The sequence below is a fragment of the Lolium rigidum genome, chromosome 3 (assembly GCF_022539505.1).
Source record: "Lolium rigidum isolate FL_2022 chromosome 3, APGP_CSIRO_Lrig_0.1, whole genome shotgun sequence".
Taxonomy (NCBI): Eukaryota; Viridiplantae; Streptophyta; class Magnoliopsida; order Poales; family Poaceae; genus Lolium; species Lolium rigidum.
In genome coordinates, this window is record NC_061510.1 from 289,690,635 (window position 1) to 289,713,680 (window position 23,046).

General features: G+C 44.6%; 3 protein-coding genes across 6 annotated transcripts; 2 read left to right on the top strand and 1 right to left on the bottom strand.

The window, feature by feature from the left end:
- Nucleotides 1-15,239: 15,239 nt before the first annotated feature.
- On the bottom strand, nt 15,240-17,249 carry LOC124703535 (leucine-rich repeat receptor-like serine/threonine-protein kinase RGI4). Of its 4 annotated transcripts, XM_047235750.1 has the most exons (3): nt 17,147-17,249; nt 16,902-17,045; nt 15,240-16,792 (listed from the first exon to the last, which is right to left on the bottom strand). In XM_047235750.1, exons 2-3 carry the CDS (start codon nt 16,991-16,993, stop codon nt 15,385-15,387), a joined length of 1,500 nt encoding a protein of 499 aa, XP_047091706.1. In that variant the 5' UTR covers nt 16,994-17,045; nt 17,147-17,249; the 3' UTR covers nt 15,240-15,384. The 4 variants fall into 4 exon arrangements, with proteins under 4 accessions (XP_047091706.1, XP_047091703.1, XP_047091702.1 ...); XM_047235747.1 differs by having other exon boundaries at nt 15,240-17,045; XM_047235748.1 differs by having other exon boundaries at nt 15,398-15,552; nt 15,654-17,248.
- A 2,124-nt stretch (nt 17,250-19,373) lies between these two features.
- LOC124699644 lies at nt 19,374-20,261 on the top strand. Its single transcript, XM_047231914.1, has one exon. It carries the CDS (start codon nt 19,375-19,377, stop codon nt 20,215-20,217), a length of 843 nt encoding a protein of 280 aa, XP_047087870.1. The 5' UTR covers nt 19,374; the 3' UTR covers nt 20,218-20,261.
- A 2,156-nt stretch (nt 20,262-22,417) lies between these two features.
- LOC124702716 lies at nt 22,418-22,723 on the top strand. Its single transcript, XM_047234873.1, has one exon. The coding sequence runs from the start codon at nt 22,418-22,420 to the stop codon at nt 22,721-22,723; it is 306 nt and encodes a 101-aa protein (XP_047090829.1).
- The last annotated feature ends 323 nt before the right edge of the window (nt 22,724-23,046 follow it).

A 23,046-nucleotide genomic window follows, 5' to 3' on the forward strand; every position in this document is an offset into this window, starting at 1 on the left:
ATCTTTCATAACAAGATTCAAGAAAGCGGGTTTAATTTCAAAGAATTCTGCTGTAGTAGCAGGTGGAGCAATAGGTGTGCATAAGAAATCATTATTATTTGTGGTTGTGAAGTCACACAACTTAGTATTTTCAGCGTTGGCCATTTTAGCAATAGTAAATAAAGCAAACAAGATAAAGTAAATGCAAGTAAACTAATTTTTTTGTGTTTTCGATATAGCAAACAAGATAGCAAATAAAGTAAAACTAGCAACTAATTTTTTTGTGTTTTGATTTAGTGCAGCAAACAAAGTAGTAAATAAAACTAAGCAAGACAAAAACAAAGTAAAGAGATTGAGAAGTGGAGACTCCCTTGCAGCGTGTCTTGATCTCCCCGACAACGGCGCCGTAAAAGAGCTTGATGGCGTGTATTTCACACGTTCGTTGGGCAACCCCAAGAGGAAGGTATGATGCGCACAGCAGCAAGTTTTCCCTCGTAAAGAAACCAAGGTTTATCGAACCAGGAGGAGCCAAGAAGCACGTTGAAGGTTGATGGCGGCGGGATGTAGTGCGGCGCAACACCGGAGATTCCGGCGCCAACGTGGAACCCGCACAACACAACCAAGCTACTTTGCCCCAACGAAACAGATGAGGTTGTCAATCTCACCGGCTTGCTGTAACAAAGGATTAACCGTATTGTGTGGAAGATGATTGTTTGCAGAGAAAACAAGTAAAAACAAGTATTGCAGTAGATCGTATTTCAAGAAAGAGAATTGGACCGGGGTCCACAGCTCACTAGAGGTGTCTCTCCCATAAGACGAACAACATGTTGGGTGAACAAATTACAGCTTGGGCAATTGACAAATAAAGAGAGCATGACAATGCACATACATATCATGATGAGTATAGTGAGATTTAATTGGGCATTACGACAAAGTACATAGACCGCCATCCAACCGCATCTATGCCTAAAAAGTCCACCTTCGAGTTATCATCCGAACCCCTCCAGTATTAAGTTGCAAAGCAACAGACAATTGCATTAAGTATGGTGCGTAATGTAATCAACAACTACATCCTTAGACATAGCATCAATGTTTTATCCCTAGTGGCAACAGCACAACACAACCTTAGAACTTTCTGCCACTGTCCCAGGTGTCAATGCAGGCATGAACCCACTATCGAGCATAAGTACTCCCTCTTGGAGTTAAAAGTAAAAACTTGGCCAGAGCCTCTACTAGAAACGGAGAGCATGCAAGATCATAAACAACACATAAGCATAACTTTGATAATCAACATAACAAGTATTCTCTATTCATCGGATCCCAACAAACGCAACATATAGAATTACATATAGATGATCTTGATCATGATAGGCAGCTCACAAGATCCGACAATGATAGCACAATGGGGAGAAGACAACCATCTAGCTACTGCTATGGACCCATAGTCCGGGGGTAGACTACTCACTCATCACTCCGGAGGCGACCATGGCGGTGTAGAGTCCTCCGGGAGATGATTCCCCTCCGGCAGGGTGCCGGAGGCGATCTCCAGGATCCCCCGAGATGGGATCGGCGGCGACGGCGTCTCGCAATGTTTTCCGTATCGTGGCTCTCGGTATCGGGGGTTTCGTCACGGAGGCTTTAAGTAGGCGGAAGGGCAAGTCGGGAGGCGGCACGGGGGCCCAAACCACGGGCCGGCGCGGCCGAGGGTGGGGCCGCGCCGCCCTAGGGTTTGGCCACCCCGTGGCCCCTCTCCGTCTCGTCTTCGGTCTTCCGGAAGCTTCGTGAGAAAATAGGCCTCCGGGCTTTTATTTCGTCCAATTCCGAGAATATTTCTTTACTAGGATTTCGAAACCAAAAACAGCAGAAAACAAGCAATCGACACTTCGGCATCTTGTTAATAGGTTAGTTCCAGAAAATGCACGAATATGACATAAAGTGTGCATAAAACATGTAGATAACATCAATAATGTGGCATGGAACACAAGAAATTATCGATACGTTGGAGACGTATCAAGATCGTGCCCAGCTGTGCCAAATATCGGCTTACATGCTCGATTGAACTGGAACCATCTGATCCACTAAACTTGGAGAATTCAGGGAGCCGATATTTGGGTGGTAGCGGGATCAACTCGTACTCGTTGGGGTACAACTTGGAATAGCCGATTGCCCTCCTTTTCGACACCATGCCGAACTGGTCTCTCAAGATTGTACTGATCTGATCCGCGGTGCTGGCTGCAGGAGTCGAACTCTGAAGATTCGCCGGAGTGGCATACTTAGCCAGCCACGCTTGCTTCTCAAGCTCCGAGCCAACTGCAGGAGTTGAGCTCTGGAGGTTTGTCGGAGTGGCATACTTAGCTAGCCACGTCTGCTTCTCAAGATCTGTTCCCGACGTTCCTCCTGTTGTTCCAGAAGTCCCTGCTGTTGCAGTCTGGTTCGTGAGTTCCCAGTAACTGCAGTCTGGCACGTATGTGCATGTGTATCCGTGAGGGATCTCCTTAGGCGCCTCATACAAGAACTGGTAATCACTAGGGTCACCACCGATCTTGTAGACGACGTATGCCGGTGAACTCGGCACTTACGGTGCCGCCAACGCAAATGGCAGCGGTGGTCGGGATCGGAGTGGCATCTCTCCTTGGTGAGTCCCTAGAGCTGGTCCTGACGGAGAGTACCGATGCCTCATGATTTCTGGATCACCCGAAGAGCGACACGCTCCAAAGTGTTCACCGAGCTCTCGGAATGGCGGTGCAGCGAATGAGCTACCATGAAATTAATCTCCGACGCGAGACCCGGTGCGTTCTTCCGACGGGGCGGACAGGTCCACTCCATCGAGCGCGCCTTCAGGTGAGAACCCTTCCACCCGATGCCGTGTGAGCGGGTTCTCTCGGAAAGAGCCGATGAGGTCGGCTTCGAGGATCGCTTTGACCTCGTCATACTTCTTCTTGAGCTCCTCGGTCAGATCCTCGTACGTGACCGGAGTACCTTCCGCCATCTCAGATGTAGATGGCGATGCAGTTGATGTCGAAGACCGTCCCACCGGGCGTGCCAGAATGTGTTGCGGTCAGAAACCCACCGGCGAGCAGCGACGGGCAACACAGTAGAGCCGGGAGGCTCCCAGGACTGCGGCTGGCCATGGTCCCTCGAGCGACGGCCCGCAAAGACTCGGCACGCACGTCCGATGCTGATGCAAGGGCGTGCCACCCGACCTATACCCGGTCGGGAAGGTGATGGATTTGCCTCGCTTAGTTTCCTGCATGGCATACACGTAAACATTAAATACGAACCTCGATCGGCTCTCGGGTTGTCCCGTGAATCGGCTCAAGGAGCCGATCCACCCATGATTCGTACGAGGTGCACGATCACATGATGGTCCTGCTTGATCAATACAAAGCTAAAACGACCTACTACGATTTAGGGTTTTCACCACATAATCGGAACATCCTACGCGTGGTTGAGCCTGGTGGCCACGCACGGTGATCATAAACCGACCCTAGACAAGGCCTAAAAACCAACATGAAGTTGATCCCCGGAATATCTTGTCTAGGGCTAGCAAACTACACCCTACGTGCCACTCGATCCTTCAACCCGTTTGTAAGGCCTAACTATGCAGATATTAAACTAATCCTTGAAGAACAAGGAGCAATCATAACGGATCGGATCTACTAAATAATGATCAAGCGAGGTGCCGCCCTTACACCTAAGATAGGTGTAAGGGCGGCTAGACGTCTAGGGGTTGCACGGACGCAAGCATATGATACGATGAAACAATGCTAACCCTAACACATCTATGATAACTACGTTGCTCGCCATCAACAAGCTTCAACACGAGCAACGCATGAGCAGCGAATAAACTTGTACTGCCTAGATCGCAAGATGCGATCTAGGCAGCATGATGCTTACCCGGAAGAAACCCTCGAGACAAGGGAGTTGGCGATGCGCCTAGATTGGTTTGTGGTGAACGTGATTGTTGTTTATTTCGTAAACCCTAGATACATATTTATAGTCCGTAGACTTTCTAACGTGGGAATAATCCCAACCGTGCACAAGCCAAACTCTATCTAACCGACACGTATCCTACTATATTTACAGATACACGGGCAAACTAGCCCTAACTTTGTATACAAGGCCGATTCATGTATTCCTTAATGTATATTCTTCTAGCCCATCTTAATCGCGGCCCACCTCTGATCCGGTCAAATTCTGGTGATAACACCGGCCAAGATTGTTTGCTTCAAGTGCAAAATTGAAGGGCATCATGTTAGATCTTGCCCTTTGAAGAAGAAGCAAAAAGGGAAGCGGTCTCAAGCTCAAACTCATATTCAACCTCAAGTTGAAGAAATGCCACTTCCAAGAAGAACCAAGCCAATGCTCCCATTGTGGAGAAATCTAGTGAGAAGAAGGAGAAGAAAAGAACTTGCTACATATGTGGCGAGAAGGGCCACATCTCCTCCTTTTGCACTATTGGTACCTCATCCAACTCTATCACCATTGATGATGTTTATTCTATTCGTAAGGATGAGGGTGGTAATGTGTTTGCCAAATATGTTGGTGCTCAAAGTGGTGTCAAGAAAAGAACCATTTGGGTTGCCAAGCCTATTGTGACTAACCTCTTAGGACCCAACTTAGTTGGGGACCAACAATCCAAAACTTGATCAATAGGTGCTTGTTGGAGGGCATTGGAGACTTGGCTACATCATGAAGAATTAAGGGATCTTCATCATTTATATTATCTCAAGCCAAGTCTTGGTTATCTTGCTTCTATCATATATTCAATGTTCCTCCTTGCGGTAACATGTGCTCAACTCATTTATATTAAAAGTTACTCGCCCCTTTGCATATGTTAGTTTTGTTCCTAACATGTGTTTGTATATGTTGTGCTTCCTACTTGTTCTTCTTGAGAAATCAAGTATATGCATGTTGGGTTGCACACCATGTATTTGTGTTTGTATTGGAGCCACTTTGCATCTTGTTGTATCTTATATGGCTCTTTTGAGCGATTAATGGACTATCCCATTTTGGGGGAGTGATATTCCTTTGGGAATTTCATGATCCTAACAATTTGTGTACATGAGGAATATCACTTAGAATTGATATTGCAAGATTATCTAGTCTCTATGTGGTATGTCATCTTCATGAGAAATTCTAATGTCCATTAATATCTCTTGTTGGATCTTATTTGCCTCTTGTGAAAATAAATTCCTTATCACATTATGGGGGAGTAATAAGCTTTGTGCATATTACATGCCTAGAAAATGTGAACATTTGAGGTTGTGTCACATAGAATTGATACCGTAAATTATCTCTCTCCTATGTGGCATGTTTGCTCAAACAAATTCTAATTTGCTTAAATGGCTTAATTGCTAATATCTTTGTGGATCTTATTTGTGAAAGTTTTTCTTGGGATGGCTTTTCACAACTTGTCCCTCAATACATTTTTGGAAAACCATGTGCTTCAAGTCATACTATTAATTATTTTGCATGTTGGTATGAATACTATTAATTGCTTTGCATGTTGGTATGAATACTATTAATTGCTTTGCATGTTGGTATGAATACTATTAATTGCTTTGCATGTTGGTATGACTAATTGAAGCTATCAAGAAACTCTCTTTGCATGATGGTTAAATCTTATCTTTTACCATATGCTTTATTTGTTGTAAATATGATCTTACATATACTTACAAACTACCACCGGAAATATTTCCTAATACCTCTTGTCCTAGGACAATTGGCAATCTATTATGAGGTAGATTTTTATTGATCATATTTACATTGGCTCTTGTGTTTAAATTGCCTTATTTATTGCCATGAATTTGTTGTGCTTTGACTCCCATGTGTCTTCCTTGCATCTTATGGATCTAATTTGTCTATTCAAACTTTCTTAGCATTTTTAGTAGATATAGGTAGCGTGATGATCCTAGTTTTGTGCATTTTGTATTCATATGCAAAATCCTAGATAATGCACTGATCTTGGGGGAGCTCTCCTATATTTGTTAGAATGCTTAACATGTCTTGATCATTATCAAAAATTTGATTTTGGGAGATATAAAATTTTCTTTTTGGTACTTTGTGCCATCATAAGAAGTGTCGAGGGTTTGGTTTATTTGTTGGAACCTTGCTCTCTTGGGAGTTGGTTATCTCATTCCTTTGTGCTTAGGCTTAATTAGCTTCTTATAATGAGATAAGTCTTTGGAGTCAATCTTGTGTTGATTTGATTCTTTGATATAATTTGGGCAACCATTGTCTCTTGATTTATTTGGTGTTTTGTCCAAATTGTATCTTCCTTTGGTTCTTGAAAGTATTGTGCATGCATATTTAATATATGTATATCTTATGGCATGTGTTGCTTTCTTTGATCCAATATATAGGGTCAACTCCATCAAATCCTAATTTGGCTAAGATGTGCATGATATTCAATTTCATATCTATATGCACATAGAATTATGGAGTTTGTCCTATATGTTGTAGTATGTCTAACTACCTCGGACCCAATTAGTTTGGGGACCATTTTGTACTTACCTTTGTGTTAGGTACAATGGACATGCATTGGATGCTTGGCTCACTCTTTGAAAGAAGTGGTGACTCAATGGCAATATGAGGCAAGCTAGGATGGTCAACGAACACATATCTACTACATCCACACCAATGCTATCTCGGTAACAAGTATCTTCTCATGCATACTTTTCTTGTATCCAACCTTATGGTTGCATGTTGGCATGAATCTCTTGATTTGCAAATATTGTGCTTCTTGAAAAAGTTTCTATGAAACCTCTTTATTGTGAATGTGAGTAATTTGAGATGAGTGCATTTGTTGGGAAGTATTTTAAATCATGCTCATGATTCATCCATCCCAACTATGCCTATCTAGCAATTTTATTGCATATCAATTCCTCAAGGCTCTCACGTGTGCAATATAGATGAAAGTGCAAATTTAGTTATTTCTTTTGGTATCCTCGTTTGTGATACTTGTTGCCTTTCTCAAATGCATCCCAACTATCTTCTATCCCTTGTTGATATTTGTGATGTATTTTAGATGTTTGTGATTGAAGTTCATGAATGTACAATAAGATAAAATTGAGCCTTTGGCCATGCTATTAATCAAAAATTCTTATTGGTATATTGCATGACTTCGTCTTGGATATCATGCTATATGTATTGTGTGTCTATTTTGTGTGTGCATGTTTCTTTGTGGATAAATATCTTAGTGATTTTGTCCACTTAGAGAAACTTATACACATAAGAGATGATGCATCTCCATTTGATATCTTATTTATTTGTCGCATGTTGATTGGTCATGCTAAGCAATATAATTCATTGAAGACTATGATAATGCTTTTTGCTCATCCATATAATAGTCTTATAATATGCTTTGTCATGCCTTTCACATATGCTAAGCAAATGTTTGTGTTTTTAAATGGTAATGAGGGAGTGAGGATTCCATGTTATGCATATTGTATTCAAATGCAACATTTTAATTTATGCATGTACCTTGGGGAGCTTTCTCATTTTATTTAAGGCACTATTTTGTGGTGATCATTAGAGTTTGATTCACTTGGTATCTTTTGTTTTGAATGATATTATGGGAGTGATAATTCCATGTTTGTGCACTTTATACTCCAATGCAAATTGTCTAGTTTTGTGCACAAACCTTGGGGAGCTTCCTCATATTATGTAGAGAAATCTTCTTGATCTTATCATAATATCTATCTTTCTTTTGGTATCTTCTTTGTGGTTCATTTGGTTGCTTGCTTCATTTGTTGAAGCTTCTTGACTTTGTTATCTTTTTGCAATCTTTGATCCTATCTATAGTGTGATTCCTTCCGAATATTCGTCATTGGATACGTGCATTTGATTCCACTCAAATTATGAGAAATGCACACGCTATGGAGGAACTCTCACTATATTGGCCTTCTAAATTTTTCACCCATTTCGGCAATTGGTGCCAATGGGGGAGAAGTTTGGAGGGTTTAAGGGAATTTGGTTATGTCTTTGCTTTGTGCTTAAGCATGTGCCTTTATTGCATTGCATCTTGTTGCTTTGCATAGTTGAATATTTAGAGGAAACTCCACTAGGCTTTGAATGCCAATATATGCAATGAAAGTCAAGATCATTCACACATGAATATATTATGGGGGAGTTTGATCTATATATTCAACTTGTTTGTTACTTAAATTCCTTATATAAACCCTCTCAAAGAGATTGTCATCAATTACCAAAATGGGGGAGATTGAAAGTGCATGGAGCCCCCATGTGTGGTTTTGGTAATTAATGACAATCCCTATGGACTCATGTTTGCATTGAGTTATATTTGTAGGAGTTGTCCATAGGCAATGCTTGAACCATATGTTGGCTTCAAGGTTGCAATAAGAAGAAACTGATGAAGGATATCAAGTGTCAAGTATGTCTTGAAGATGAAGATGAAGTGAGCCCTCAAGTTATCTCAAGACATCAACATGATGAAGAATGAAGAAATGAAGTGCAAGTTCAAGATGAGCCATCTCGAAGAGATCCTTTGCTTGACTATTGCCATCCATTTGGTGATCATGGTTATTAGAAGATGCGCCGAAGAAGAAGCTCTCCCATGGTGGATTATGGGGGAGCAATCTACAAGACTTCGTAGCAAGCACAATCAAGAAATGCGTTCCATCTTGTTGCGGTCAAGACCATCATCATCAAGCTCAAGTGGAATGCGCAAGGTTAAGGTTTGCTCTTGATAGGGTTTCTTTCTCACTGGTCTCATGGTTTAGTTGGAGACCGATTTATAGTTTAGTTGCCGTACTATCAAGAGGGCTCTCGAGTAAGTAACTCGATCGTATCGTTCGGAGAGAGCTCAAAACTTTGCATCCTTGCATCATCTTTCTTGGTTGTTATTTGGATCTTATCCATGTGATGTTTTAGAGCTTGTGCTTATTCTCATGACAAGCTCTAGTTCATCGAAAACGGATTTCGCATAGATCACTTGTTGCGTTTTCGAGTTTGGTTCATCATCATCTTTCTTGGTTGTTATTTAGATCTTATCCATGAGGTGATTTAGAGCTTGTGGTTATTCTCATGACAAGCTCGAGTTCATCGAAAACGGATTCCACATGAATCACTTGTTGCGTTTTCGATATTGGAGTTTTTCTCGGTTTCTCGTATTGAGAGGTTTCACTCTAAAAATAATAGAAAATCATCCCCACCTAGTTTCCATATTTTTCACTCTTTGTTGGGGTAGCTCTTGTTGTCCTCTTTCCAACAAAATTGGTTTCATGTCGATCGGAGTTTCCAAACTCTAGTTATTGATTTTCTAAGTTTGCCCAAAGAGAGGAGTTTGGGCTGAGCGGTAGTACCGCCCAAGGTACCGCCCGCAGTACCGGAAAATAGGCCAAGCCTCACAGATGGTTTCCTGGGAGTTTGGGGCGCTCGCCGGTACCCCGGCCGGTACCTCGGCCGGAGGCTCCGGCCTCCCCCTCCCGGCCCGCAGCTCCAATGCCTCGCTCTCCCTCGCGCGCGCAGCACACTCGGGCGGTAGTACCGCCCCTTGCTGGCTGGTACTACCGGCCCCAAGTCGAGGCACCCAAGGGGCAGAAATATGTGCCCCTTATTTAAGCCTTCTTTCCTCTCTCTCTCTTAGTACTACTTCTTCAACCTTTGGCTCTCCACCATTGTTGCATCTTGAGAGCTCCTCCTCTCCCCCAATCCCTCCATGATTCTTGCTCAAATTTGAGGAAAAGAGAGAGGTGGTCTAGATCTATATTTGCACCAATCAAATTCCCCTCTTTGTGAGGGAATCTCTAGATCTAGATCTTGGAGAGAAATTTTGTGTTCCTCTTCTTATATTGTTCTTCCTCTCTTATTCCCCCAATAGCTTTAGTAGCTTTGTTGGAATTTGAGAGTGGAGGACTTGAGCATCTTTGTGGTGTTCTTGCCATTGCATTTGGTGCATCGGTTTGAGTTCTCCACGGTGAATCGTGGTGGTGAAAACAAGAAGGTTGTTACTCTTGGGTTCTTGGAACCCTAGACGGATTCTAGACCTTTGTGGTGGTTTGTTGGGAGCCCCGATTAAGTTGTGGATGTGTGCCCCAACCTTTGTGTAAGGCCCGGTTTCCGCCTCGAAGGAAATCCCTTAGTGGAACCGTAACCTAGGCCTTTGTGGCGAGGGTCACCGGAGATTTAGGTGAGGCGCCTTCGTGACGTTCGGTGTGTGGTGTGAGTACCGCATCTTGGGGTGAGGCCTTTGTGGCGTTGGTGTGCATCGAGCAACCACACCTCAAGGTGAGCCTCTTGTGGCGTTCGGGAGTACTAAGCCACCGCACCTCTCCAACGGAGATTAGCACTCGCAAGAGTGTGAACTTCGGGATAAATCTTCGTCTCCCGCGTGCCTCGGTTATCTCTATACCCGAGCTTTTTTACTTATGCACTTTACCTTGTGATAGCCATCGTGCTTGAAGTTATATATATCTTGCTATCACATAAGTTGCTTGCATTGCTTAGCATAAGTTGTTGGTGCACATAGGTGAACCATTGCTTAGAATAAGTTGTTGGTGCACATAGGTGAACCATAGTATATAGGCTTTGGGCTTGACAAAGTAAACACTAGTTTAATTTCGCATTTGTTAAGCCCATCTCGTAAAAGTTTTAAATCGCCTATTCACCCCCCCTCTAGGCGACATCTGTGTCCTTTCAAAGGATACATCGGGCCAGAGCTGAGGTGCCCTAGCAGACCTTCCTTGCCGCGGTTGTCCTCACTATGTAGGTGCGCTCCCCTTCGACCTACCGGAGCGGTCGGGCCCTTGGTAACCCCTACCACCGCTGCGCCCCTAGTGCAGCCGCCCCTCTACTCTTTCTCCCATGCCATCACGGTCGGCTCAGGCTGCCGGGCAAAGCCCGCGCGGTGTCGGCAGTGGCGGAGCTGCCTTTCCCTGGGCGCTTTGGAGTAGGACGCGGGACCTTCTCGTTTGACGACGGTGTACCCAGGTCGGTGATGGTTCCGGCGACGACGTGTCGGGTGGCGACAGAGCGGCGATGTGGCTGCTTTTTTTTTACCAACGCGATGTGGCTGCTTAGCCGCGGGCGATGCGGTTACCTATGGCGGCACCCACCTGGCCCATATCTAGACCCTTCAGGCCCCATCTGGGTCTGGGCGAGTCGGCTCTGGGCATGTATGTGCAGTCCCTGGTGGGTGTATGGGTAGCCCAAGTTGGTGTGCCGTTGTCGGCGGCGTGTGTTCTGCAACGTGGAGACAAGAGCTTCACGAGACCGCTCAGGCTCGGCCGGGCCAGGAGGTTCTTGTTTGCTCCGGTCGATGCGTCTGACCAGTGTCCATAGGTCGTGGTGGAGGCGGTTCCCTCCAGCGTGGTTGCTGGCATGCTGCATCTCGCTCCCGGCTGGCCCTTTTGTTCCATCTGGCCTCGTTTCGATTGCCACTGTGAGACGGTGTTGGTGTCTGCAAGGTCGTGGTGGCGCGTGGTGGTGGGCAGCAAGTGTGGTGGAGCACGATGGAGCATCCAAGGCGGGGTTGCGAGGGTTCAGAGAAACTCTTGTCGGTTTGGCCGACGCCGATGCGGTGACGTCCGTGGACGCTACCCTTCATTCCTAGAGGGCGTTGGGTGAAGCCCTTCTCATTTGCCTACCCAGGTAGCAGCGTCCTCATCGCATCTATTGCTGAAGGTGTTGCTTGGTACGCGACGTTTTGGAGTGCTAGGAGTGTGGTGTAAAATCTCAGGAGTGTGTAGCAGTTGCCGAGAGATCTTCGTTTTTGTTAATCCGACATTTTTCACATTGGTTTCTCTTTTGTTTTATTTTTATTTTTCTTTTGAGCCAGCAGTTGTACTATATAGTGGGATAGTGGGGAGGAATCCTTAAAGTAGCAGTAGCACCCATGAACAAGCAATGCTACCATTGTGATGTGTGGCGAACTGACGGTCCGTGCATATAACTGTATCTGAAATCTGAAACAATCTTCAGAGAAACTTGTATCCAGAATGATGTTTTCCCCCGCCAATTGCGGAAATGTTGGGATGCCATCGAAGCTACGAACTGATTTTGTTTCTACGAAATATGCCCAAATCTACTGAAGCATTGCGTGATAAAGGGAATGAAAAAACAAGAGCAGGATGTTTGCTAAAGGGGACTCACGGATTTCTCCCAAAAGAGTGCCGGCGTCCCACCGGAGAAACGGGTGCAGGCCGCGAGCTCGCCGAGTTGGCGTCTAGAGGAGAATCGGAGGAGTGCGTGAGGCGGCCGGATTGGCGCCGTGGTCGCCAACTCCGGCTGGTAGCCTGGCAGAAGATGAGAGAAGTGGTTTCGGATGACGTGGCACGTACACGCTCTTGGCTTTTCAGTCCAACGCAAGCCCCGCTGGCTCTACACGCCGCCGTCTCCGCCGCCGCGTGACTGCTCTCGTCACAGACGGCGCCGCCCACTAGTGTCGTCGCCGTCTCTGCGCGGCGGCGCGCACACACGCCGTCCTGACCCCTGAATCCCTGATACAGCGACGTACGGCGAGCAGGGAGCAGTGTGAGGTAATTCCACCCATCCCCCCTTCTGAGGCGACGCACGCCCATCTGCCCGCTGCTCTGATCGTAGGTAACCTTTCTTTGATTGCTTCTGATTGGGAAGAGATGATGCGCAATCAGAGCAGATCCGCTCCTCACCAGATTCAAGGATCTCCATTTAGTACCCTCAGTACATCTCATCCATTTATTTTCATCCGGTGTGGAATTTGTGTTTCATAGATCCCTCGAGTCATATATGCCATTCAAGTTGCCTAGTGTTTTTCTTGCTATGAGAATCGGCTCTAATTATCTATAGCGTTGTAAAAGTGTACAACAACATTAACAACAAAGACTTTTTCCGAAGCAAGCTGGGGTAGCCTAGCATTGTAAAAGTGTGTTTAGTAAAATTAGATCTATCTAATTGTTAGAGCTAAGTATGAATTTAGTAATACACATATTGTGATTTTTTTTTAGCTTGAACATCATTGGTGTCATTCTGTCTTCTAACTTGCAATGACTACAGTACTACACCACGATGAATGTTTTTTTTCGATAAAGGATGTTTTATTACTTTTTGAGAAGCAATTACATCCAGCCTCTGCATAACCAGGATGCACACAGCCGTTTATGAGTTTTAAGTCCAAAAGATATCAAACGAAAATGCTAGGCGGAATACATATCGCAACGATGAATCATATAACGCCTAAGGTGTGGGTGGGGCTTCAATCCGTAGACTATGCTGCCACCCATATAGGGAAAAAGTATCCCTCGCCGTAGCCTCCAACCGTGTAGAGACCTCCGTAAATAGGTCTCTCGGTTCTCCATGCGCTGAAGAGGTAACCATAAACGGAGAATACCTGTACATCTGTAGATGACCTGCAACAAAGAGCAGTTTTTATCGTTAAAAATCTTGTCATTTCTACTCAGCCAAAGCGCCCAGATAACTGCTAGCGCCCCCACCCTAAGAAGCAACTTGAACCTTGAATCTATACCATGAAGCCAATTGCCAAAGACATTGGCCACACTAGTCGGAGGATACAGGGTAGATGCTACTTGGATGACAGACCAAATAGATCTCGCAAATTGGCAAATGAAGAAAAGGTGTTTTATGGTTTCATCCTGATGACAAAAAACACATCGAGTACTTTCGTGCCAATTCCGCTTAACAAGATTGTCTTTGGTGAGAATAACTCCTCGACGAAGATACCATCCAAAAAAATTTATTTTTAATGGTATCTTCATCTTTCAAATTTTCTTATTATTATCAACTGGTAAATCAGAATGAAGAATGGGCTGTATAAAGATTTGACTAAGAAAGAGCCATCTGCATGTAAATTCCACCTAAATTCATCCGGCTCAGGTGATAAGTTAATATCCCCAGCCTTTGAATTAGTGCATTCCATGCCAATAGCCTTTATCCTAGCAAAACTCGTCTGAACGTCACATTCGGTGGCGAGGTAGCCATTACTGTGGCAATGGTATCACCTTGGCGACGAACAATACTATACAACGCAGGATATTGTTCACTTAGGGGAGCATTGTCTAACCAAACATCTTCCCAGCACCGTATATGTGCTCCATTCTTTATCGAGAAAGTACCATGACGAAAAAAGACATTTTTTGTCGCCATGAGACCAGCCCAGAAGTGTGAATCCCCAGGTTTCCAAACCACTTGGGATAACGTCTTCGAACCGATATATTTTCTCCTAAGAATAGTTTGCCAAATTCTATCCTCTGTAAGAAGCTTAAAAAGCCATTTACCCAGCAGAGCTGAATTCTTGACCTCCAGTCCATGAACTCCAAGCCCGCCTTGATCTTTGGGACTGCAAACTATACTCCATTTAACCAGTCGATATTTCTTTTTCTCGCTGTCCCCTTGCCAAAAGAATCTGGATCGATAATAATCGAGTTTGTGCAGGATTCCTTTCGGCAATAGGAAGAAAGATAACATATACAGTACCATATTTGTCAGTACCGAATTAATGAGTATCAATCTTCTCCCTAGGGACAACAATTTACCTTTCCAACTACTAAGGCGTTTTTGTAATCTTTCTTCCACTTCCATTTAGCAATTGTAAGTCTCCGATAATGAATCGGAATACCGAGATAGCGAATAGGAAATTGGCCTTGCCCACAGCCAAACAACTCAGCATACAGAGTTGTATCATTTTGGGCTTCACCGAAACAGAACAATTCACTTTTATGGAAGTTGATTTTTAATCTCGACAACTGCTCGAAAGCCGCCAAAATTAATTTCAGGTTGCGAGCTTTTTCGAGACCGTGATCCATAAACAGAATTGTATCGTCGACATATTGAAGGATAGATAAACCACCATCAACCAGATGTGGAATCACACCCTCAATCTGACCATCAGACTTGGCCCGCTCTATAAGTATAGCCACCATATCCGCTACAATGTTGAACAACATTGGTGATAACGGATCCCCTTGGCGTAACCCTTTTCGAGTTTGGAAAGAGTGGCTAGTGTCATCATTAACACTGATCGCCACACTACACGAAATCATTTATTAGAGCGCGCCATTCAGGAGAAAAACCTTTCATCCTGAGCGTCTGCTGTAAGAAAGACCACTTGACCTTGTCATAGCCTTTTCAAAGTCTAATTTCAGAATAACCCCATTTAATTTCTTAGGATGCATCTCATGTACCATCTCATGTAAAACCGCCACTCCATCGAGGATATTTCTTCCTTGCATGAAAACGGTGCACTCTCCCAACCGATGTTCTGCAGGACAAACTGAATATTCTGCTGCAGTTCAACCAGTATGTGGAAAGAAAAGGGATAAACTTCGGTTCAATATTTATTGTTTACACGAGCATTAGTTTGTTTTGTCCTAACGAACAATATTACATGCATCCAGGCCTTGGCATTGGGTTTTGCATGCAGCGGGAAGTAGTCAGATAGTTGCTCCTTCAACCTGTGAACCATCCATTTCTGATCCCATCCCCATAGAAAGAGATGACGAAGCATACAACAAATGAAACTGCTGCAACCCAAATACCTGATTTGTTATCTTCCGTCATCTCTGGAACTTTGTCAATACTTGTAAGATCTGGATTTCCCGCAGATTCGACTGCCACCTGGTTAAATGTAAATATTGGAAGAGATCCAGAGAGATGATTATAAGAAATCACCAATTGTGTAAGCATTGGCATAACGGCAAGCGATGATGGTATCTGACCAGACAAGCTGTTGTAAGAATGATCAAGAATCTGCAAGACAAGTAAAGAGCCAATGTCTGAAGGGATGGACCCACTGAGATGGTTGTGACTTAGATTCAGAACCGGGCCCAAGGAGATCGGCATGGTGGGGATGAAACCAGTAAGCTGATTGTCCGCAAGATCAAGTTCAGTAAGATACTGCAAACAGCCGATTGAAGTTGGAATGGCACCAGCAAATGAGTTTTGGCTAAGGTTCAATACACTAAGGCTACTAAGTTTGCTGATCTCAGTGGGCAATGCACCATTCAACTCATTGCTTGCCAGATTCAAGAGAACCAATTTATTGCATTTGCCAACCTGCAAGGGTATACCTCCCACCAAATAATTATTCTCCAAGTCAAGATAAGACAAGCTTGAGGCGTCACCAATCGAGCTGGGGATGCTACCGCTGAGCATGTTCCCTCCAAGATGAAGGTGAGAGAGGCTGCGAGAGAATCCTCGCGGGATGTGCCCTTCAAGCATGTTGCTAGTGAGATCAACGGTATGCAAACCTGGAGCCAAGAATAGATCAGAAGGTATCTCACCACTTAGCATATTGTAACTCAAATCCAACACCTTTACATTCTTGGTGATTCCACTTGGTATGGAGCCACTGAAGTTGTTCTGGTCAGCTGCACAATGAGCTAATGTTGTCACACTCGACAAGCTGCCTGGTATCACGCCACCCAGATCATTGCCTGTAAGGAGCAAAGTCTGAAGATTGAAGAGCTTGAAGAACTCATCGGGCACGTCACCTGCCAGATTGTTCTGGCTGAGATCCAACAGAGTGAGATTCTTGTACCGAAATAAACTCACCGGAACCTGACCGCTGAACTGGTTATTGGATAACACCAGTTCCTCCAAAGAGTGGGCCATATTTGTGGGGAGGTCACCATCAAGTCTATTGTAACTAAGGTTCAAGATTCTCAATCGGGGCAAAGAACTCAGCTGTTTGTCCACACTTCCATTCAGATAACTGAAGGAGAAATCAAGAACCTCCAGTTTGCGGAAACCAGAGAAGTCATCAAGCGTACCAGCCACCTGGGCGTTGCTCAAATTGAGCACGCGCAGTCTTGCACCCAAGGGGCATGACGCCAATTGTTGTGGAAAATTGGTGAATCTGTTTTTCGAGAGATCCAAAGATTGCAAAGTATCAAGAGAATATATGGAGGAGGCAAGTGCAGTGGAATCGGACAGGCCAAAGGCAGACATTGAGAGGTGGAGCACACCTGCAGAAGAACCGGAGTGCTGGGACGGCACAGAGCAAGTGACCCCACTCCACAGGCACGGGTTGGTGTCGCTTGTGTTCCAGCTGGTCCATGGAGCCATATTAGAAACCATGCTTGAAAGTTTCCTCATGGTGCTTTCTTGAGCTTTGCTTAGCCGTGGTGATTGCACGTCGGCCATGGACATATCAGAGAGGGAGAGAAACAGCAGTGGTAGCAGTAACCCATAGTAAGAACATGAGCCATACCTGCTCTTCTCCATGATTACTTCTTTCTTGTGTAACCTAGTTGTTTGCAGGTGCTGCAATTGAGAAGGAAACAGGTAGAAGAAGCAACTGTACAGAAAGGAAGATATTATTAATGAAGAGGCAGATGGGGTGTCGCTGCCACTTGGCTTATTAATACCATTCACGATCCGGTGTGGCAAGCCTGACAGCCTCAGATTAGTACTCCCTCCGTTTTAAAATGATTGAAAGTTTGACCAAATTTATAGGGAAACATGGCAACATCTGCAACATTAAATCTGTACCTGTATGATGAATCAAATTAAACAAATTTGGTGCCGTAGATGTTTACATAATTTTCTATAAACTTTGTCAAACTTAAAGTAGTTTGAGTTAGGACAAAACTAGAACTTCAATCATTTTGAAACGGAGGGAGTAGCACTCATCGTGTCTTGGTCAACTCGCAAGGTGGAACTCCGTTCATGTCACCAGCAAGTGGGCCTGACTGGCGCGATCTAACTTATTTTTTCAGCTGTGCCTGTCTAATGGTATGGATTTGTTCCAGTTCAAACAAAAATAAGTCAATGCCGATGGTAAATAGAAAATTAAGGGCAGATTGCTGATATAGCAGTTATATGTGTTCACTAAAAAAACTTCTTTTACAGCACATAAATGAACGTATATTTGCACAAACATTTGGCAGTAGCCTTATTGTTGCATAATGTACATTATTTACAGTTTTTTATATATTTTCTGAACATGCATGTCTTTTTTGAACAACTGTCTTGAGGAAAAACTTTTTTTTTTGAGGGATCAAAGTAATGACTGATGAGAGTAACAGTGTTGACATGCCTGGTGGCCTTAACCTGGCAATTTAAGATGTGTCCGCTATTAGGATTATTTAATAACACATGTTTCATTTTCGTTCATATTAAAAGAAATTCTCTAAAAATAAAATACGATAAGTTCCCAAGTCTGTGACAGCATTAGGTTCTATTTTCAGTACCTGTAGAATGTCTTAATTGCAACTTTTGCGAACTCTGAAAGTTTGGTTGGTGTTCACGGTACATTGAACTAGAGGAAATAAGATAAGCTGCTTTGTTTCACCACCGCTGCTTTGTATATTTGTTGTTTTGAAGATCTTGATGTATATTGTGCTATGCAATGATACCTTATAATTGAATGACTGTTTATTATTTTTAGGGGTGAATGACTGTTTAGTAAAGGCGCAAGTTTAATGCATCCAGAAGATTGCTGAGGATTTAGGACCTAGTTTCCCATAGTATTTGATTGGCGACAGCCATCAGATCATGTGATAAATTTCTGGACTTGTGCAATATGATTTGTCTCCTTAATTTAACAATTACTACCTCTGACCTTCTTTAATTGACGCAGGTTTACATATGGGATAGGCTAAGTTTGGCTCTCCTCCGCGTCGATTTAAACCGACCGGAGGGAGTAGTTTGAAGCATCTACTTTCAGAACAGTCTTTACTGTTGATTTTTATAGAGATAGTAATTGCTTCCTAAAAGTATTTTGTTTTTGTGAGAAACACAACAATTTAGCACTTTAACCCTCGTATGATCACAGATGCCACATAAATGCCGCTCCTCTAGTGGAAAACAAATCTAGAACCAAACCTTTTTTAGCTTAGTTCCACATGTATGTTTCAAGGCTAATTCATTCCGTTATTACTTTAGCAGGTTGCGACATCAACAGCAGACGCTAGAAATAGTAGGTACTTTTTTACCTGATTTTCTCTGCTTCTGCGTCATGTAACATTGGCCATCTCAGTCAGAATCATGTTTCTTGTTTCCATGGCATAGCAGTTTGTTACAAGGCTCCTTTCTACTTTGAGAACTCCATGCCCCAACTGAAAAAACTATGATTTCTCCCAACCACTCGCATGACACCGGAATTTCTGTTCTGCTGTATGTTTCTCTGACAGCAGTTGTTACCGTGATGCTCTGCTTGGGGCCAGCCAGCTAAGAGTGCCCGCAAAGCATCCCTGCTTCAGCTCCACTCCTGCAGATTTTTCTACACCAGTCTTGGTAGTTCTCTGTGACTTCTTTTAGGTGTCAAGTCATGTTCCTTGCTTGTTGCTACTGGGAAACTGGTTGCTTGGGACTAGCTGCTAGCTGGTGGCCAGTGTGCTAATGAAGTGGAAGCAAAGAAACCAGCCTCCCCCTTCATATAAGGACCACGAGCTTGTGGATGTTTGTTGCAGTCTAAATCCTTGACAAAGCACAGCCATGGCATCTGACCGTGTCGAGGTTGACACAGCCCGCCCTTTCCGGTCCGTGAAGGAGGCGGTTGCGGTGTTCGGCGAGCGCATCCTTGTTGGGGAGACCAACTCTAGATACAGTAGCAATGCTGTTGCCATTGCCAACTCCCATGCCAATGCCACATCTAATGCCAAGCTTGAAGATAGTAGTAGTAGCAGTGCCATCACCCTTTCTCCAAATGCAATGGCAGAGGTAGAAGCAGAGCCAGAGCTAGAGGCAACAACAGCTATTGTGCCTATGTATTCTGCGCCCTCCTCGCCGCCATCGTTCGCATCACCGCGGTCGGGATATGACGATGATGATGACGAAGGTGAGCATGGTATCCAAGATGATGAAGCTGGGCTCGCGATCATGAGCTCTATCAAGAAGCTGGAGGCGGATGTGGCCGACACGAGACGGGAGGTGGTGCAGCTTAGGAAGAGGGGTACCGAGATGGAGATGGCCGTGGCCAGCCTCAACGCGCAGCTCCACCGAGGCCTCTCGAGGCTGGCCGAGATTGAGGCGGACAAGGCGTCTGCAGCGGCGCGGCGCAGCATCGGGGGAGACACCGACGTGACGTCGGCAGCGATGCTGCGGAGCGAGCGCTGGGCCGAGAAGTCTGGTATGTACAGCAGCGAGTACCTGCCATCGTTCAGCCACGCCCTGAGCCTCGGCGAGTTTGACGATGACGACAACCTACCCTGTGGCAGGAGGAGGAAGGCGCAGAAGGTGAAGCCAATCGTCCCCCTCATCGGTGACATCCTCTTCTCCAAGAGTTTCTCCAGGAGGAAGAGCACCAAGGACAGTGGCGATCTTTCCAGCGTGTGTTAGGGTGATCACTGGCTGTGATTTGTGCTCACCACGCAGGATGTGGCTGTTTGTGTGTGATTTGGATGGGGCCTGTTTTCAATGTATCTCCATTGTTTGGCTCTTTCTTGTTGATTATGTTCTTGTTTGCGTGAGCTGTAAATGTAAGTAGTGGCCAACGTTTGTATTCAGACCATGAGTGCACAAATGTGTGATTGCAGACTTGCAGTACATGTTATCATCTCTCAGCTGACCTGTTTTGCGCTGAAATTGTTCGTGCACAGCACTTGCAGTACATTCCCTATGCAATTTTAAAAAAAAAACTGAAGGCAACGTTAAATTAACAACGCCGAATTGGCGAAAAATACTAGGGCATCAGAAGTCTCTTTTATACGATTTAAGGATACATAAAGATATTTTTTTTACTTTACTAGACTTTTGAACTTAGAACACTAAAAGGTCAAAAAAAGTGATGTTGATCCAGATTATAATTATAATCCGGTTTTGCTATGTCTCAGTCAACTGAAATTTTCTTAAGTCTAAGTCACTTACAAAAATGTGCTTTGAGTTGCACTTTTCTGTTAAAAAAGTGCAATTGCACTTTTCTGACAGAAATGTGCAACTGAACCGAGTCGCACTTTTCTTTAAACTGTAGTTGCACTTTTCTGAGTTGACTGAGACTTAAAAAAATCTCAGTCAACTGAGACATAGGCACACCCATAATCAAAAGCCTAACAAGACATCCTAAGGAGAACTACACCGATGAGTACATGTCTGCCGCCAAGGCAGTGTTGTCTCGCCTTCTCTCTGTCTGGAGGGAAGTCCTGTCCATGGTCAAACAAGAGACGCCAACTTCGGTCTTCTCTCTGTCACTGGAGGGAAGTCATGTCCATGGTCGAACAAGAGACACCCACTTCGGCGGATAGAGTTCACCATCGCACCAATAGACACTACACCTCACTGAGACCAGAATATCACCATCGTAGACATCGCTTCAAAGAAGCATCATCATCACCGCTAAACATAGCCTCAGTGAGACGCACCGTGGGCTCCAAGAGGACCCCTTCAGGAAGGGTACAACAAATCAAGTTCCGTCGCTCCCCGTTCCGAGGGGATCAATGATTTTCACCCAGAGCATCGGGAGGGATAGCAAGGGAGCTACGATGCGGTCTTCAAAAGGAAAACGTGTCGCCAACATCGGCATTAGACATGTTGGGTAGGTTTCCTACCCCGGCAATAAATATATATCCGAATCCGAGAGTGTCAAGTTGTTGGACAACTTTTGTAACTAGGGTTTTGTTTTTCTCCTTGGGGTAAAATTACCGGTGGGCAATGGTATTTCCGATTTTCAAAAATACCGGTCAAAATAGGGCCCATGATTTTTCAAAATAATTTACAAATTCATCCAAAAATTGTTAAAATAATTTAAATTTGAGAAAATTATATAAATACGAAAAAGATGGAATTTTGTCCGACAGAAAATTTTCTATGTGGTAACCAGTAAAACCGGTTACCGGCGAGATTCTAGAAATACCGCCCGAGAAAAAACTCCGAGTTGGAACAAACCCACCGCCCCTGCAAAAAATGTTCTCCGGACATGAACAATAAATTTAATGAAAACCAATACATTTGCTTCTTTAATTGTATGTGTTAATTTTTTCGAAGATCTGCAAACTTTCATGAAGAAATAAAAAGATGTAGTGTTTCCATAAAAAACAAAATTCTTTGTTGTAAAAACAATTTCTTAAGCAACAAGTGTGTTTTCTATACACACGCCAAAAATATTTTTTACGATATTTAACATGGCACACATATGTTCTTTTTCAGATTCTTTGACATTATTTATGTCTTTTTTTGTGTGTTTTAAGTTGCGAAAACTTTGGCTTATTATGGAGTGTGAACTGCTAAATCGCCACCATTTTCTCTTCACCACTCCTTCCGTTTTGGCCACCCTGGTTTGCGCTTTCCCCTGTCGATCGATCTCCTCTTCCATTCTTCAATCCACAAAAAGGAAAACATCATCACAGATCAGAGCTTTTGCACATTTCGCTCTGTTCCTGGTCCACGAACAGGCCGAAGGCAACAAGGTGAGCACCGGAGGCCATTGATCGACGCCGGCCGGCCACAGCCGATGCACGCCGCCCTCGTCTTGCTCTCACTGACGCGCGTCTCGGCGTCCCTCCTCGCCGGGCTTGCGTTCTCGTAAGCTCCGATCCAACGATCGATGGCGCCGCCCCAGCAGGGGGAGCAGTGCGGGCGGCCGGCGGGCTGCATCTTGGTGTGGGTGGTGACGGTGCTGCTGCTCCTGGCCGTGCTCGGCGGCGGCGGATGCCTCGTGGCCTACGTCGTGCTGCCGCCGGCGGAGTCGCCCGCATGGATCCCCGCCGTCGGCCTGTCGCTCGTCGCGCTCCCGTGGGCGTTCTGGCTCGCCACCTGCGTCTACCGGTGCGTCACCACGCGCTCCGCCGACCGCGCCGTGGCGCCGGCCGGCGGCGGCAGCATTGTATCGCGCAACTCGCCTGGCTCGTGATCGAGACTGATTTCGCTGTGAGATACCGCTAGCTACTTGCCGTGTATGTAAGAGGATTAAACTCTTTCCACTACCGAAGAGGATGTAATCGTTGTATGTTGATTAAATCTGTTGCTGAGTAAAAATCTTCATCATAGAGAATATAGGAGGGATCTTAGTGTGTTACAGTACATTCTTTCAAATGAAAAAAAGATATGCGTTGCAATATCGAGTGGATATGTATGTTTGTAGGAAAAGCCACCACGGAAACTTTATTGATTATCAGTAATGGTTACATCATTTGTACAATGTGCAAAACTAACATGGGAGTAAGCAACCTAAAA